General features: G+C 47.3%; 2 protein-coding genes and 1 pseudogene across 2 annotated transcripts in view; 2 read left to right on the forward strand and 1 right to left on the reverse strand.

Moving 5' to 3' along the window:
• The window catches only part of LOC142189797 (uncharacterized), a 373599-nt pseudogene that overhangs the window by 282748 nt on the left and 77653 nt on the right, over window positions 1-13198 (reverse strand).
• Window positions 1-13198, forward strand: part of LOC142189984 (uncharacterized) — a 373254-nt gene that overhangs the window by 190793 nt on the left and 169263 nt on the right. The gene's annotated exons all lie outside the window — the stretch shown is intronic.
• Window positions 7536-10099, forward strand: LOC142190329 (uncharacterized). The gene is made up of 2 exons (XM_075262286.1): window positions 7536-7765; window positions 9155-10099. The coding sequence occupies exons 1-2, from the start codon at window positions 7690-7692 to the stop codon at window positions 10078-10080; spliced, it is 1002 nt and encodes a 333-aa protein (XP_075118387.1). The 5' UTR covers window positions 7536-7689; the 3' UTR covers window positions 10081-10099.

Below are 13198 nucleotides of genomic sequence, written 5' to 3' on the forward strand. Positions count from 1 at the left end.
TTGTGCACGCGTTGAATTTTGACTCACCGCGTGCTGAAAGAAGAAGATGAAGAGGCCATTGCTGATGAAGATGGATGCGGCGCTACAGAGAGTTCTCTCGCAGCATTAGGGCCTCCCTCAGTGCTATCTGAGCGCTGGGGCCCGCCCCCAGTGCTGCGAGAGAACTCATGGTACTATTCCGTTATCGGGCCAGCAGCAGCGCATTTCAGCACCAGCTTTCGGGACAGCAGTTCAGTTCAGCAGCGGGAATTACAATGACATCCGAGGACTGCTGGCCCGATGCTTGTGCCCAGTAGCCAGTACATCAATGACCCCCCCTCCATCTCCTCCTTCCAGTGCTGCCCCCCAGCTCTCCTTACATCTACCCCGTACCCTCTCCCCGCCACATGACTAAGCCGATGCTGGCCCGATGATAGAGGCCGTGCTTGTGTGTAGTAGGCAGTACATCGATCGATGCCCTCATCCTCCTCTTCCTTCCAGTGCTGCCCCCCAGCTCTTCTTACATCTGCCCCGTACCCTCTCCCTGTAATAGGCCTCACCGTAAATCTTGAGCAATGAATGCTACTAGATAGCCGCCGGACGCTGCAGAAAGTTTGTCCCTCCGGCTCGCCGTAGCTCACCGTTCCTATAGTCGGCGTGTTTCTTGTCAGGGCCTGGATTGAGCCCCGGTGTCTTTCCTTTCGGTCTCGGTACTAGCGCTGAGGTGAGGCCTAGTCGTGTGGCGGGGAGAGGGTACGGGGAAGATGTAAGGAGAGCTGGGGGGCAGCACTGGCAGGAGGAGAAGGATGGGGGAGGGGGGTCATCGATGTACTGGTTACCGGGCACAAGCATCGGGCCAGCAGTCCTCGGATGTCATTGTAATTCCCGCTGCTGAACTGCGCTGCTGCTGGCCCGATAACGGAATAGTACCGAACTCATTTGCATACCGACAAAAACCAGGATTTCAGGCGAACGGCAGGGCGGAGAAGTCACCGAAATGTCAGCATCCAGTTGCGCACTCCGCTCGGGAGGAGGGAGTGTCTTCAGGCGGATGTTGCAAGGTGACACCGCCTGAAGAATGAGCATGAAAAAAGAACAGACCGGCTCCTATTGGTTTCAATGGGAGCAGTCTTTTTGGTCAGGATTTTGAGGCGGATACGGCCATCCCCTAAAGTAACACAGCTCTAAATCCCCCCCCCCCCCCCAATTCACCAGGCACCCACACCTCCCCCCACGGTCAATCGTGTACCCCACATCCACCCTCCACCAGTACACCCTGCTTTTCCACCCCCCAGTCCACCCTTCACCCTGCCCCCCGCATCTCTCCCCCCAAATATCTCCCCCTCTACACTGCGCCCTGCAGGCCACCTACTGTATCTTCCCCCTCACTACCTCATGCACCTCACAGCAGCTCTCCATGTTGCTCCACTACACAGGATACAGTGGAAGGTCCTGCTTACAAGTAAAGACACGCCTATCCGGTCATGTGACCTTGTGACGTCAGAAGGTCCTTACGGTGTCTAGTATTTAGCCTTTACCGAGCTTTATTAGCGTTGCCAAAGCATAGGGAGGTTGGCAACTTCATATTTTGCACAGATGAAGCGAAAACAGCAGGACCTGATCATGTGACTCCTTGATTCCTCCCATATATATGACATCATCACAGGTCCTGTAGGCAGACGGCTGCTGTACCCGAGGAGGTAAGTGCTCGCTCTCAGCCCTTCTCATACACTCAGACTCCCTCCCTGTGGCCCCCACACACTATAATGTCCTCCCCGTGGCCCCCACACACTATAATGTCCTCCCCGTGGCCCCCACACACTATAATGTCCTCCTTGTGGCCCCCACACACTATAATGTCCTCCTTGTGGCCCCCACACACTATAATGTCCTCCTCGTGGCCCCCACACACTATAACATCCTCCTTGTGGCCCCCACACACTATAATGTCCTCCCCGTGGCCCCCACACACTATAATGTCCTCCCTGTGGCCCCCGCACACTATAATGTCCTCCTTGTGGCCCCCGTACACTATAATGTCCTCCCCGTGGCCCCCACACACTATAATGTCCTCCCTGTGGCCCCCACACACTATAATGTCCTCCCTGTGGCCCCCACACACTATAATGTCCTCCTTGTGGCCCCCACACACTATAATGTCCTCCTCGTGGCCCCCACACACTATAACGTCCTCCTTGTGGCCCCCACACACTATAATGTCCTCCCCGTGGCCCCCACACACTATAATGTCCTCCCCGTGGCCCCCGCACACTATAATGTCCTCCTTGTGGCCCCCGTACACTATAATGTCCTCCTTGTGGCCCCCGTACACTATAATGTCCTCCTTGTGGCCCCCGTACACTATAATGTCCTCCTTGTGGCCCCCGTACACTATAATGTCCTCCCTGTGGCCCCCACACACTATAATGTCCTCCCTGTGGCCCCCACACACTATAATGTCCTCCCTGTGGCCCCCACACACTATAATGTCTTCCTCGTGGCCCCCATACACTATAATGTCCTCCTTGTGGCCCCCACACACTATAATGTCCTCCCTCTGGCCCCCACACACTATAATGTCTTCCTCGTGGCCCCCACACACTATAATGTCCTCCCTGTGGCCCCCATACACTATAATGTCCTCCTTGTGGCCCCCACACACTATAATGTCCTCCTTGTGGCCCCCACACACTATAATGTCCTCCCTGTGGCCCCCACACGCTATAATGTCCTCCTTGTGGCCCCCGCACACTATAATGTCCTCCTTGTTGCCCCCATACACTATAATGTCCTCCTTGTGGCCCCCACACACTATAATGTCTTCCTCGTGGCCCCCGCACACTATAATGTCCTCCCTGTGGCCCCCACACACTATAATGTCCTCCTTGTGGCCCTGTTGGATCCTACAATAGACCTGAGACTCGGCAGGAGATTCCCCTTCCAGCAATGACCCTAAACCTCCAGCCCGAGCTCCAGTGAATGGTTTCGATCACAGAATATTCCGCTCTTAGAACGGCCCAGTCACAGTCCAGACCTAAATCCCATTGAGCATCTGTGGCAAGACATGAAAATTGCTGCTCACAGACGCTCCATCCAATCTGGCTGCAAAGAAGAAGGGGCAGAAATCTCATCTCTAGATGTGCAAAGCTGGTAGAGAGCGAGCCCAAAACACTTGTAGCCGGAATTGTAGCCAAAGGCGGCTCTACAAAGTATTGCTATAGGGGGCTGAAGACTTTTACACGTCACACTTGTCAGATGTTTATTGGATTGCAATGTTGATAACCTTCTATCATTTTCCTTCCACTTCACAATTATCTGAGACTTTAATTTTGTAGTTGTGACAAAGGTCATGGGGTGTGAATACTTTTACAAGCCCCTGTATCAGTGTTAGATCTCTGGATGGAACATTCTCCGGGACACTCATTCCTCTCATGTCCCTACAGCGGGGCCCATTCTCTACGTCCTCTATACCATCATGTAAGATTCTGCTAATTTCAGTAAGTCACAAACCTACAGATTCCCGTTGGCCACTTTCTCCTCTGCATTAGTCACTTGTTGTTGCACGTTGCGTACTAGGCTGTAATACTTCCTCTTCTGTCAGGGTCAGGGAGGACTGTACAGTTAGTTCCAGTGTGCTGGTAATATCAGGGGCCGAGTGTCTTCACCTCTATGGCCAGTAGATTGTAGTCCAGACAGAAATGTGGGAGATCTATCTGTGACAGTTGTGGCTGTTCCAAGAGATCGATGGACGAACCATCACTTGTTGTGAATGAAGCTGCAGGGAAAGTCAGTGTCATCTTTACAAGTGTCAGCTCCGTATCTTTGGACTCTTCCTCACCTTCTTGAGGGTTTCTTCCCCTCCTTAGTGGGTAGCACGGCTCATTCTACTAGAGCTGCTGGAGACTCCTGGGCTGTTCGGCATCAGGTTTTGGTTCTTCCAGATCCAATTTGTGTTGCAACACCCCGGGCAGCACTGAACACCCCTCAGCTAGTACGCTTGAGGATGGTCGAAAACTCCCATGGCAAACTGGGCCGGCTCTTTCCACTGCTCTAACCTATTGGCCCAGAATCCCACGGGGTCAGAGTTATCTGCTGGAACATAGGAACCATCTAGTTATGTCTGTTCCTGCTGGTGCAGCCGGTGCGTGTCGGTGGCCTGTTGTGGGTCTGGTTGGTGTTGGGAGGTGAAACATTTCTGGTTCCTCATGTTCCAGATACTGTACTGGCTGCTGATGCTGCTGCTCGTCCTCCGGCTACTTGTCGCTGTGGCACTGGCAGAGGAGTCGGAGTGTCTCTCAGTATGAACACATCCCAAAATGGACCTATACTCCTCAACTAAAACCTTATGTCATGTCATTGGCTGCGAGTCTGTCAGGTGATGCGAGAACCCCAGCCCACGTCTCAGACACGTGTCTCCTCAGTATTTTCTCTCCGCAGTGCACGTTACAAAGGACATTTTAGTAGTTCAGTATTTGGTATCTGTTTTGTTAAAAAATTTAAAAAAAATAATATTCGGGTTGACTTCAGCTCGTAACGAATTGGTTCGCTCATCTCTACTTTGAACCTGTTGTCACATCAGTGGCACGTGATTCTCCAGTTTCCATGTTGGTTATTCCCAATGGCGCCATTTCTCCACTCACAATACACTTTCACCAAAGCAGCGCGTGAACAGTTCACAACCTGCGCTGTTGGAGAAATACTGTCACCCTTGGCCCGACAGCCAATAATCATCCCTTGTGCAACTCTGATAAATCGTCCCCTTTACCCGAGACAACAAATAGATTCTGCTCAGCCTATCACACACCTTATATACCCACCAAGCCGGCCCACAACAAGTCACTCCCTTCCTGAGCTACACGCTGCCGACGTCAGAAGTAGGAGGTGGTGATAATAATGGGACTCAACTCTTCTATTTATTCCATGGGATTCCGTGTAGTGATTACATTGTCTCATCTTCTCTCCATCCACCATGCGTAATGGTGAGCTAACATGAATTTACTTTTTGTGTGTTTTGAAATACTTAGAAGGACACAAGGATCTGTACAAGGAGGTGATGATGGAGGACCACCAGCCCCTCACATCAGCAGGTAATAGACATGACTATATACACATGGACTTCCATTATTTGTATGTACAGAATGAATTCAGTCCCTGTCTGTGTTTCCTACAGGTAGATCCAGTAAGAGGACAACACCGGAGAGATGTCCCAGTCCTCTTCTTCCACAGGATGATCAGGTAGATGGAGATATTCCCTATGATTATTATTATTATTATAATTGCTTATTTATATAGCACCATTAATTCCATGGTGCTTTACATTTGGGGGTTACATACAATACACAGAATATACAGGTAGATATAATACTAACAATGACCGACTGGCACAGTGGGGTAGAGGGCCCTGCCCGCGAGGGCTTACAATCTATGAGGGAAGGGGGTAGAGACAGAAGGAGAGGGGGAGACTGTACAGATGGCGGTGCGGTGATAGAGTTATTGGAGGTTGTAGGCTTTCCTGAATAGGTGAGTCTTCAGGGCCTTCTTGAAGCCTGTGATTGTGGGGTCAGTCTTATGTGTCTTGGTAATGATTTCTAGATTATGGGGGATGCACAGGAAAAATCTTGGAGACGGTTGTGTGAGGAGCGGATGAGAGCAGAGTGGAGTATGAGGTCATTGGAGGATCTGAGGTTACGTGTGGGCAAGTAGCAGGAGATTAGTTCAGAGATATATGGAGGGGACAGGTTGTGGATGGCTTTGAATGTTAACGTTAGTAGCTTGAACTCAATTCGGTGGGCTATAGGTAGCCAGTGGAGGGACTGGCAGAGGGGAGCAGCCGATGAAGATCGGGGGGTGGGGTGAATTAAGCGAGCAGCACAGTTTAAGGTGGACTGGAGGGGGGCGAGGGTGTTTGCTGGGAGTCCATGGAGAAGGGTGTTGCAGTAGTCCAAGCGGGAGATTATGAGGGCATGGACAAGCATCTTAGTAGTTTCAGGGGTGAGGAAGGAGCGGATTCGATGGATGTTCTTGAGCTGGAGGCGGCAGGAGGTGTTGAGGATTTGAACGTGTGACTTGAAGGATAGGTCGGAGTCCAGGGTAACCCCAAGACATCGGGCCTGTGGGACAGGTGAAAGTGGGGTTCCGTTAACTTTGATAGATGGGTCATGTGGAGGGCCCATACGGGGTGGGGTGAAGATGATGAACTCCGTTTTCTCCATGTTGAGTTTGAGAAAGCGGGAGGAGAGGAAGGAGGCTACGGCTGCTAAACAGTCTGGAACTCTAGCCAACAGAAAGATATATTTGCGTTTCATCGGCATAGCAATGATATTGAAAACCATGAGATTCAATGAGTTGGCCCAGGCCGAGGGTGTAGATGGAGAACAGGAGGGGTCCTAGGACGGAGCCTTGGGGGACAACTACAGAGAGAGGGCGCGGTGAGGATGTAGTGTGCGAGTGGGAGATGCTGAATGTGCGGTCGCTGAGATGCCAAGGGATGAGAGAATTTCTAGCAGGAGAGAGTGGTCAATTGTGTCAAAAGCAGAGGAGAGGTCAAGAAGGAGGAGGACAGAGTAATGGCGCTTGACTTTGGCGGTTAGAAGGTCATTGGTGACTTTTGTTAGGGCAGTTTCAGTGGAGTGACGGGGTCTGAAGCCTGACTGAAGTCTGTCAAAGAGCAGGTTGGACAAGAGATAGGAGGAGAGTTCGGAGTGGACGTGTTGCTCAAGCAGTTTTGAGGCGTACGGGAGCAGTGAGATGGGACGATAGTTGGCTGGAGAGGACGGGTCGAGGGACGTTTTTTTAAGTATAGGAATGACAGTGGCATGTTTGAAGGCAGAGGGGAAGGATCCATTGGTTAGGGATAGGTTGAAGAGATGGGTTAGGGCCGGAGTGTTGACTTCAGTGAGCTTGGGGAGGAGATGTGACTGAATCGGGTCAAGAGCGCAGGAGGTGAGGTGGGATTTAGAGATTAGGGAGGTGAGTTTTTAATCAGTGATAGTGGGGAAACAGGTCAGGGATGAAGAGCAGCAAGTAGTTAGGTAGAGGGATTGTCGGGGTGTAGGGTGAGACTGTCTCTGATGGTGTTAATTTTAGTTTTGAAGTAAGAGGCAAAGTAGTCAGCTGAGATAAGTGATGTCGGAGGAGGGAATTGAAAGTGGTGAATAGCTGTTTGGGGTTGCGAGAGTGCATATATGAGTGTGGTGAAGTAGACCTGCTTTGTGGAGGTGAGTGTGTTCTTAAACATGAGAACTGCCTCTTTGTAACTAAGGAAGTCTTCCTGGGAGTGGCTTTTCTTCCAAAGGCGCTCTGCAACCCGCGAGGCACGTCTCAGTTTTTTAGTCAGGTCGGTGTGCCAGGGTTGTCTATTGATCAGTCGGGGTCTGGTGTTTGTGTAGGGGGCCACAGAATCAAGGGCTGAGGTGATGGTGGTATTATAGAAGGCAGCAGTGGCATCTGCATCCTGGAGTGAGGATATGTCAGCGAATGGTAGGAGAGAGTCTGAGAGGGTGCAGGTGTCCCTATGATGAGCCGCCATCTAATATGTTTATCCGGCTCCTCACAGACCTGCAGCTACTGTCAGGACATCTTTCATCTTCATGCGGATTAATGATCTAGAACATTCTCTGTGACTTCCCCATTTGTCCGGTGACTTTTACATTATTTGTTTCACAGATTTTCCATCAGGATAAAGATGTGAGCGACATTAATGCTATATCTATGAGAATAAAGGAAGAGCCCTATGTGAGTGGTGATGAGGAGTGTGAGGAGGACATTCCTACAGGGAACCGCCCAGGTGAGGAGTCACCACTATATAAAGCACAGAACAGACATTGTTTAGACCAGACCTGGGCAAAGCCCGGCCCCCGGGCCATATCCAGCCCTCTGACTGATTCAGTCCGGCCCGCACAGCTTGACTGGGGAGGCGTGTCTAGGGGGCATGTCTTAGTGCCGGCAGGAAGATGGAGACGTGGTGTGTGTCATAAGGTATTGAGAGATGTAAGGTGAGCTGGAGAGTGTGTGTGTGTCTATATCTGTCTGTCTGTCTGTCTGTGTGTCTCAGTAACCTAGGGACAGAGATGGAAGGGGAATGTTATACTGGGGCAGAGATGGCAGATGGAGGGGGGGACATGAGATAGGGGGAGAGATGGAGGGAGGACATGAATCTGGGGGCAGAGATGGCGGAGGGAGGGACATGAAACTGGGGGAGAGATGGAGAGGGGGCATGAAATGGGGCAAATAAAGGGGGATATGAAACTGAGGGAGAAATGGAGGGGGGGACATGAAACTGGGGGTAGATGAAGAGGTAGATGAAGAGGGCACTTAAACTGGGGACAACTGGAGGGGGCATTAAATCGTGGAGGAAGCTGTAGGGGGACCTGACTGCCTCTAGTTGCCCCTAGTTTAATGTCACCCTCCAGCTACCCCTACGGTTTATTGTCTGCTTCCAGCTTCCCAATTTTAATGTCCCCCTCTAGTTGCCCCCAGTTTCATGTCCCGCTCCAGCTGTCAATTTATTGCCCCCCTCCAACTACCCCCACTGTTTAATGTCCCCCTCCAGCTGCCCCAGTTTAATGTCCCCTCTAGTTTCCACCAGTTTACACTGGGGCACCAGGAGAGGGACTTAATACTGTGGGGCAGTTGGAAGGGAACATTATAATGTACGGGTGACTGTAGGAGGATTATACTTTGTGGGGGCACATGGAAAGATGATTGGGAATGGGCGGAGTCAACGTAGAAGTGGGTGGAGCTAAATTTGCCGTGGCGCGGCCCTCTAGCATGGTTTCAATTTCTTATGCGGCCCCATGGGAAAATTAATTGCCCACCCCTGGTTTAGACTATTTGTTGTTCCCCGATTCAGCTAAAATACTAATAAAACAGGAATATAAATGTGATACCGCTATAGGGGGTAATAAATGTAGTATAGAATAGAACGGACAGCAGGAATATGGACTTGACATCGATGTGAACGAGGCAAATTTCTTCATTATTCACTATCACTGACCTCCGTCTCAGCACAGTGAATACTAATGAAGTAGGCCGCGCTGCCGTTGTTTGCTGCCTGTGCCACTGACTTCACTTCTTCACACGGTCTGAAGCGTCTCAGGCAGCGGCAGCTCAGTGGGGAATATAATTATAAGTTTGTGTTATTCAAAAATATTAATTCCAGTTTTCTTCTCGTCAGATGACTGTACCAGGAACTCAGAGGGACATCTGATGTCTACAGATTATAAAGCAGAGGATCATGGGATCACACAAAATCCATATGAAAAACCTGCCATTACCTCAGATATATCCTCAGCCCTTAAGGAGAAAGATCTTTTTTCTCATTCATCACAACCTGTTAAGAGAAATATAAAATGCAGAAGGGGTGCTGTTTATCAGAGAACTCACACAGGAGAGAAGCCATATTCATGCCCAGAATGTAAAAAATGTTTTATCTATAAGTCAAGTTTTGTTAAGCATCAAAGGACTCACACAGGGGAGAAACCATTTTTATGCCTAGAATGTGGGAAATGTTATACTCAGAAATCAATTCTTGTTGAACATCAGAGAATTCACACAGGGGAGAAGCCATATTTATGTCCAGAATGTGGGAAATGTTTTACTCAGAAATCAATTCTTGTTGAACATCAGAGAATTCACACAGGGGAGAAGCCATATTTATGTCCAGAATGTGGGAAATGTTTTACTCAGAAATCAATTCTTGTTGAACATCAGAGAATTCACACAGGAGAGAAGCCATATTCATGCCCAGAATGTGGGAAATGTTTTATTTCTAAATCACATCTTGTTAGACATCAAAGAAATCACACAGGAGAGAAGCCATATTCATGTCCAGAATGTGGCAAATGTTATATCTGTAAATCAGCTCTTGTTAAACATCAAAGAACTCACACAGGAGATAAACCATATTCATGTCCAGAATGTGGCAAATGTTTTTTCTCTAACACAGATCTTGTTAGACATCAAAAGATTCACACAGGGGAGAAGCCATTTTCATGTCCAGAATGTGGGAAGTGTTTTACTCAGAAATCAGATCTTGTTAGACATCAGACAAGTCTGACGGGGAGAAATGGATGTAAGTTGACTTTCAAAATGAGTCATTGACACGTCTAGATATAAACAAGGAACTTACATTCACTGGTTATTAGGTTCAATAATTTATGTTAATTTAATGTTATTTTTCCCCTCAGTCCCTTACATTGTCTTTGTTCCGTGTGCTTTACTTAGTATATTTTTGTTGCTATTTCACCTCTAACATGTTTTCAATTATTCATCACAGCATCAGTTTCATTCTTCATGTTTAACAATTAGAAAAATAAATTCCTTGAGCCCTATTTCTCATGTCACTTATATATTGTGGGGTGAAGAGTCAGTGTCACACATGTCACAGTACATTTTTCTTTCCTTCTTACTTGCGCATTGGTCTTAGTAGATATTTAGAGTCTTGTTGCTGACCGTTGTCTTCACTAAAGGTCGACTTGTATAAATAATCTACTTGACCCTAGAACGCATATTGGGGGCCTTTTTATCTGCAAAATTACTTTAGTTAGAATTTTGAAACTCCAGGTATTCTTCAAGTATGTCGTTGTTGATAATATCCAGTTGTTCATATAATTTTTTTCATAGGCATTTTGGTGTAACAATGCTTGTTTGGTGAAAACTACATCTGTACGGATTGGGGGCCTTTTAGGCCCCCGCTATTTTTATCATGTTCCCAGTGTTTGTGTCTCAAGTGATGTGTGTGTGTGTGTGTGTGTGTGTGTGTGTGTGTGTGTGTATATATATATATATATATATATATATACGCACACACGTTTTATATATATACTGGAGTATAAGCCGCATTTTTAAGCTCAGTTTTTGTGCTGAAAAAGCCTCCCTCGGCTTATACTAGAGTCAAGCGGAAATAAAAAAATATGTTTTTGGTTTGTTTGTTTTTTTGGGGGGGGTCTATGACCAGTCCCAATAGTAGTGTATAGAATCTCCTATAAAATGGTGAAGAAAAAAAAGCTTTAAAAAGTACAATGAAAAAATAAAATAAATAAAAGTTGCAAATCCCTCCTTTCCCTAGAATACATATAAAAGTAGAAAATTACTGTGAAACACAAACACATTAGGTATCCCTGTGTCTGACAGTGCCTGGTCTACTGAATATAGGGTATCTGCAGTGCTCCTGTTCCGTCAGGAAGGGGTTAATAGGAGCACTGCAGATACACTATATTCAGCCAGGCTGAATTCCAAGTGGTGTTAAAAAAAACCAGTCCCCATGCTCGGGGAAGGGGCAGACAGACAACCAAAACACCCCCTCCCACTTCCCAGCACCAAGCATCTACTGCACCCAAAAACCATTTTAATTTTTGAAATTTTCCAGTAGCTGCTACATCCCCCCCCCCCCCCTCAGCTTATACTCGAGTCAATAAGTTTTCCCAGTTTTTTGTGGTAAAATTAGGGGGGGTCGGCTTATACTTGGGTCGGCTTATACTCGAGTATATACGGTACTTTATTTGTACTTTGGAATGCTGGTGGAGGGGCCAGGGTGTGGATAATAACGTGAGGATGTCATGTGATATTTGAAGGGAGTGATAAGGCCATGACATCATCTCGGGTCCTTCTGAACACAGTAATGAGCTGTGTATAGAGTACTGAGGAAGGAATACACTGTGAGCTAATTGCTGAAGGACCTGTGATAAGATTAGCTGTTCAGAGGAAGTCTGATTCATTTTCAGTTTCTGTTTCTAAAAAGCTTGCAAAGGGTAGAGCTTGTGAGCCACAAAAATCCGGAGAATTGTACACCACCTAAAAGTATAAAAGGTAAGAGCTGCTGAGGGTGAGAGGAAGAAAGGGGGACTTTACACTTACAGCGTGTCACACACAAGCAATGAGTGGACAACCCTGATTGTGTTCTTGTTTTTTCTTTTGGTTTGCTAACATCTAGTCAGCAATGGCACACTCTTCCTCCAAGTGTCTGACCAAGAGATTGAAGCGATTATGTTTCAAAGCGATGATGAAAGTGAACTATCTTTGCCTGATGAAGAATACCTGCCACCAGCTAATCATACATTCTCACCAGTGATTCTTCTGATGATGAAGAAGTGAATCCAGTGGATCCTCAAGAAGTGATAAGTAGAACATCCAAAACGAATGTTTTTTGGGACAGTAATCCTATATTAGTCGGATGTACTCCGATACACAATATTGTGAGACAGGCTCAAGGAGCTGTGGGAAGTTACTTTACCCCTAAAGATGTATTCTGTACTTATTTTTCTGACAATATTGCAGAAGAGGTCCTGTTATGTTCAAACCTAGAAGGAAGATGTATCGCTTCTGCAAAAAATAAGTCCTGGAAAATTATCTCAAATGAGGAACTTTAGGCATATATTGGACTGCTGGCAGGGAGTCAAAAATCGTATGATGTCCCAATACGAAAAATATTTCTGGACCCACTTTCTGATCCACACTATAAGGCGACAATGGCAGTGACAGATACGAGGAAATTAGAAGAATCATTCGCTTTGATGATAAGCGAACTCGTGCACTGAGGTTTGAAACAGACAAATTAGCCCCTATCAGTTATAGCTGGAACATAATTATCAAAAGTTGCACAAAACTTTACAATCCCAGTAGATGAGCAACTTGTACCATTCAGAGGACGCTGCAAGTTCATACAATACATACCCAGCAAGCCAACCAAGTACGGAATAAAAATCTTCTGGATGTGTGATTCTGCAAATTATTATGGCATAAATGGTGTAATCTACTGTGGCAGATAGGTTGGTGCACCAGTACAGAAGGATCTGGGGTCTGAAATAGTAAAAACTCTTGTTTTTTCCAATATTCAATTCAGGTAGAAACATCACCATGGACAATTATTTCGCCAATGTTGAACTAGGCAATTTTCTGCTTGCAAAAGCTATTACACGTGTTGGTACTATAAAGCAAAACAGATGAGGAATTCCAGCAGCACTCAAACACAATTGTCAGCGAGCACTGAGAGACCGACTAACAAACAGTCTCACAAATGGTTTGACAGCGACTGCAAGGCTCTACGTTGTTCTCTAAGGGCAGCCTCCAACCAGAAACACAGAGACCCCAACAACAGAAAGGCGAGGGAAGCCTACAACAATCTATGCAAGCAATACAAGGGCACCCTCAGAGAGAAGAAACAGAGGTACCTCTCCCGCAAAATAGAGCAACTAAAGGACTCCCTCCAGGACAGCTCATT

Source organism: Leptodactylus fuscus, chromosome 1 (assembly GCF_031893055.1).
Source record: "Leptodactylus fuscus isolate aLepFus1 chromosome 1, aLepFus1.hap2, whole genome shotgun sequence".
Taxonomy (NCBI): Eukaryota; Metazoa; Chordata; class Amphibia; order Anura; family Leptodactylidae; genus Leptodactylus; species Leptodactylus fuscus.

What these genes read in the sequence shown, in the direction of transcription:
- LOC142190329 (XM_075262286.1), top strand. Translation starts at nt 7,690, where the DNA reads ATGAGAATAAAGGAAGAGCCCTATGTGAGTGGTGATGAGGAGTGTGAG. An exon ending in TCCTACAGGGAACCGCCCAG is followed by an intron (nt 7,766 to 9,154) that starts GTGAGGAGTCAC and finishes TCTTCTCGTCAG; the next exon opens with ATGACTGTACCAGGAACTCA.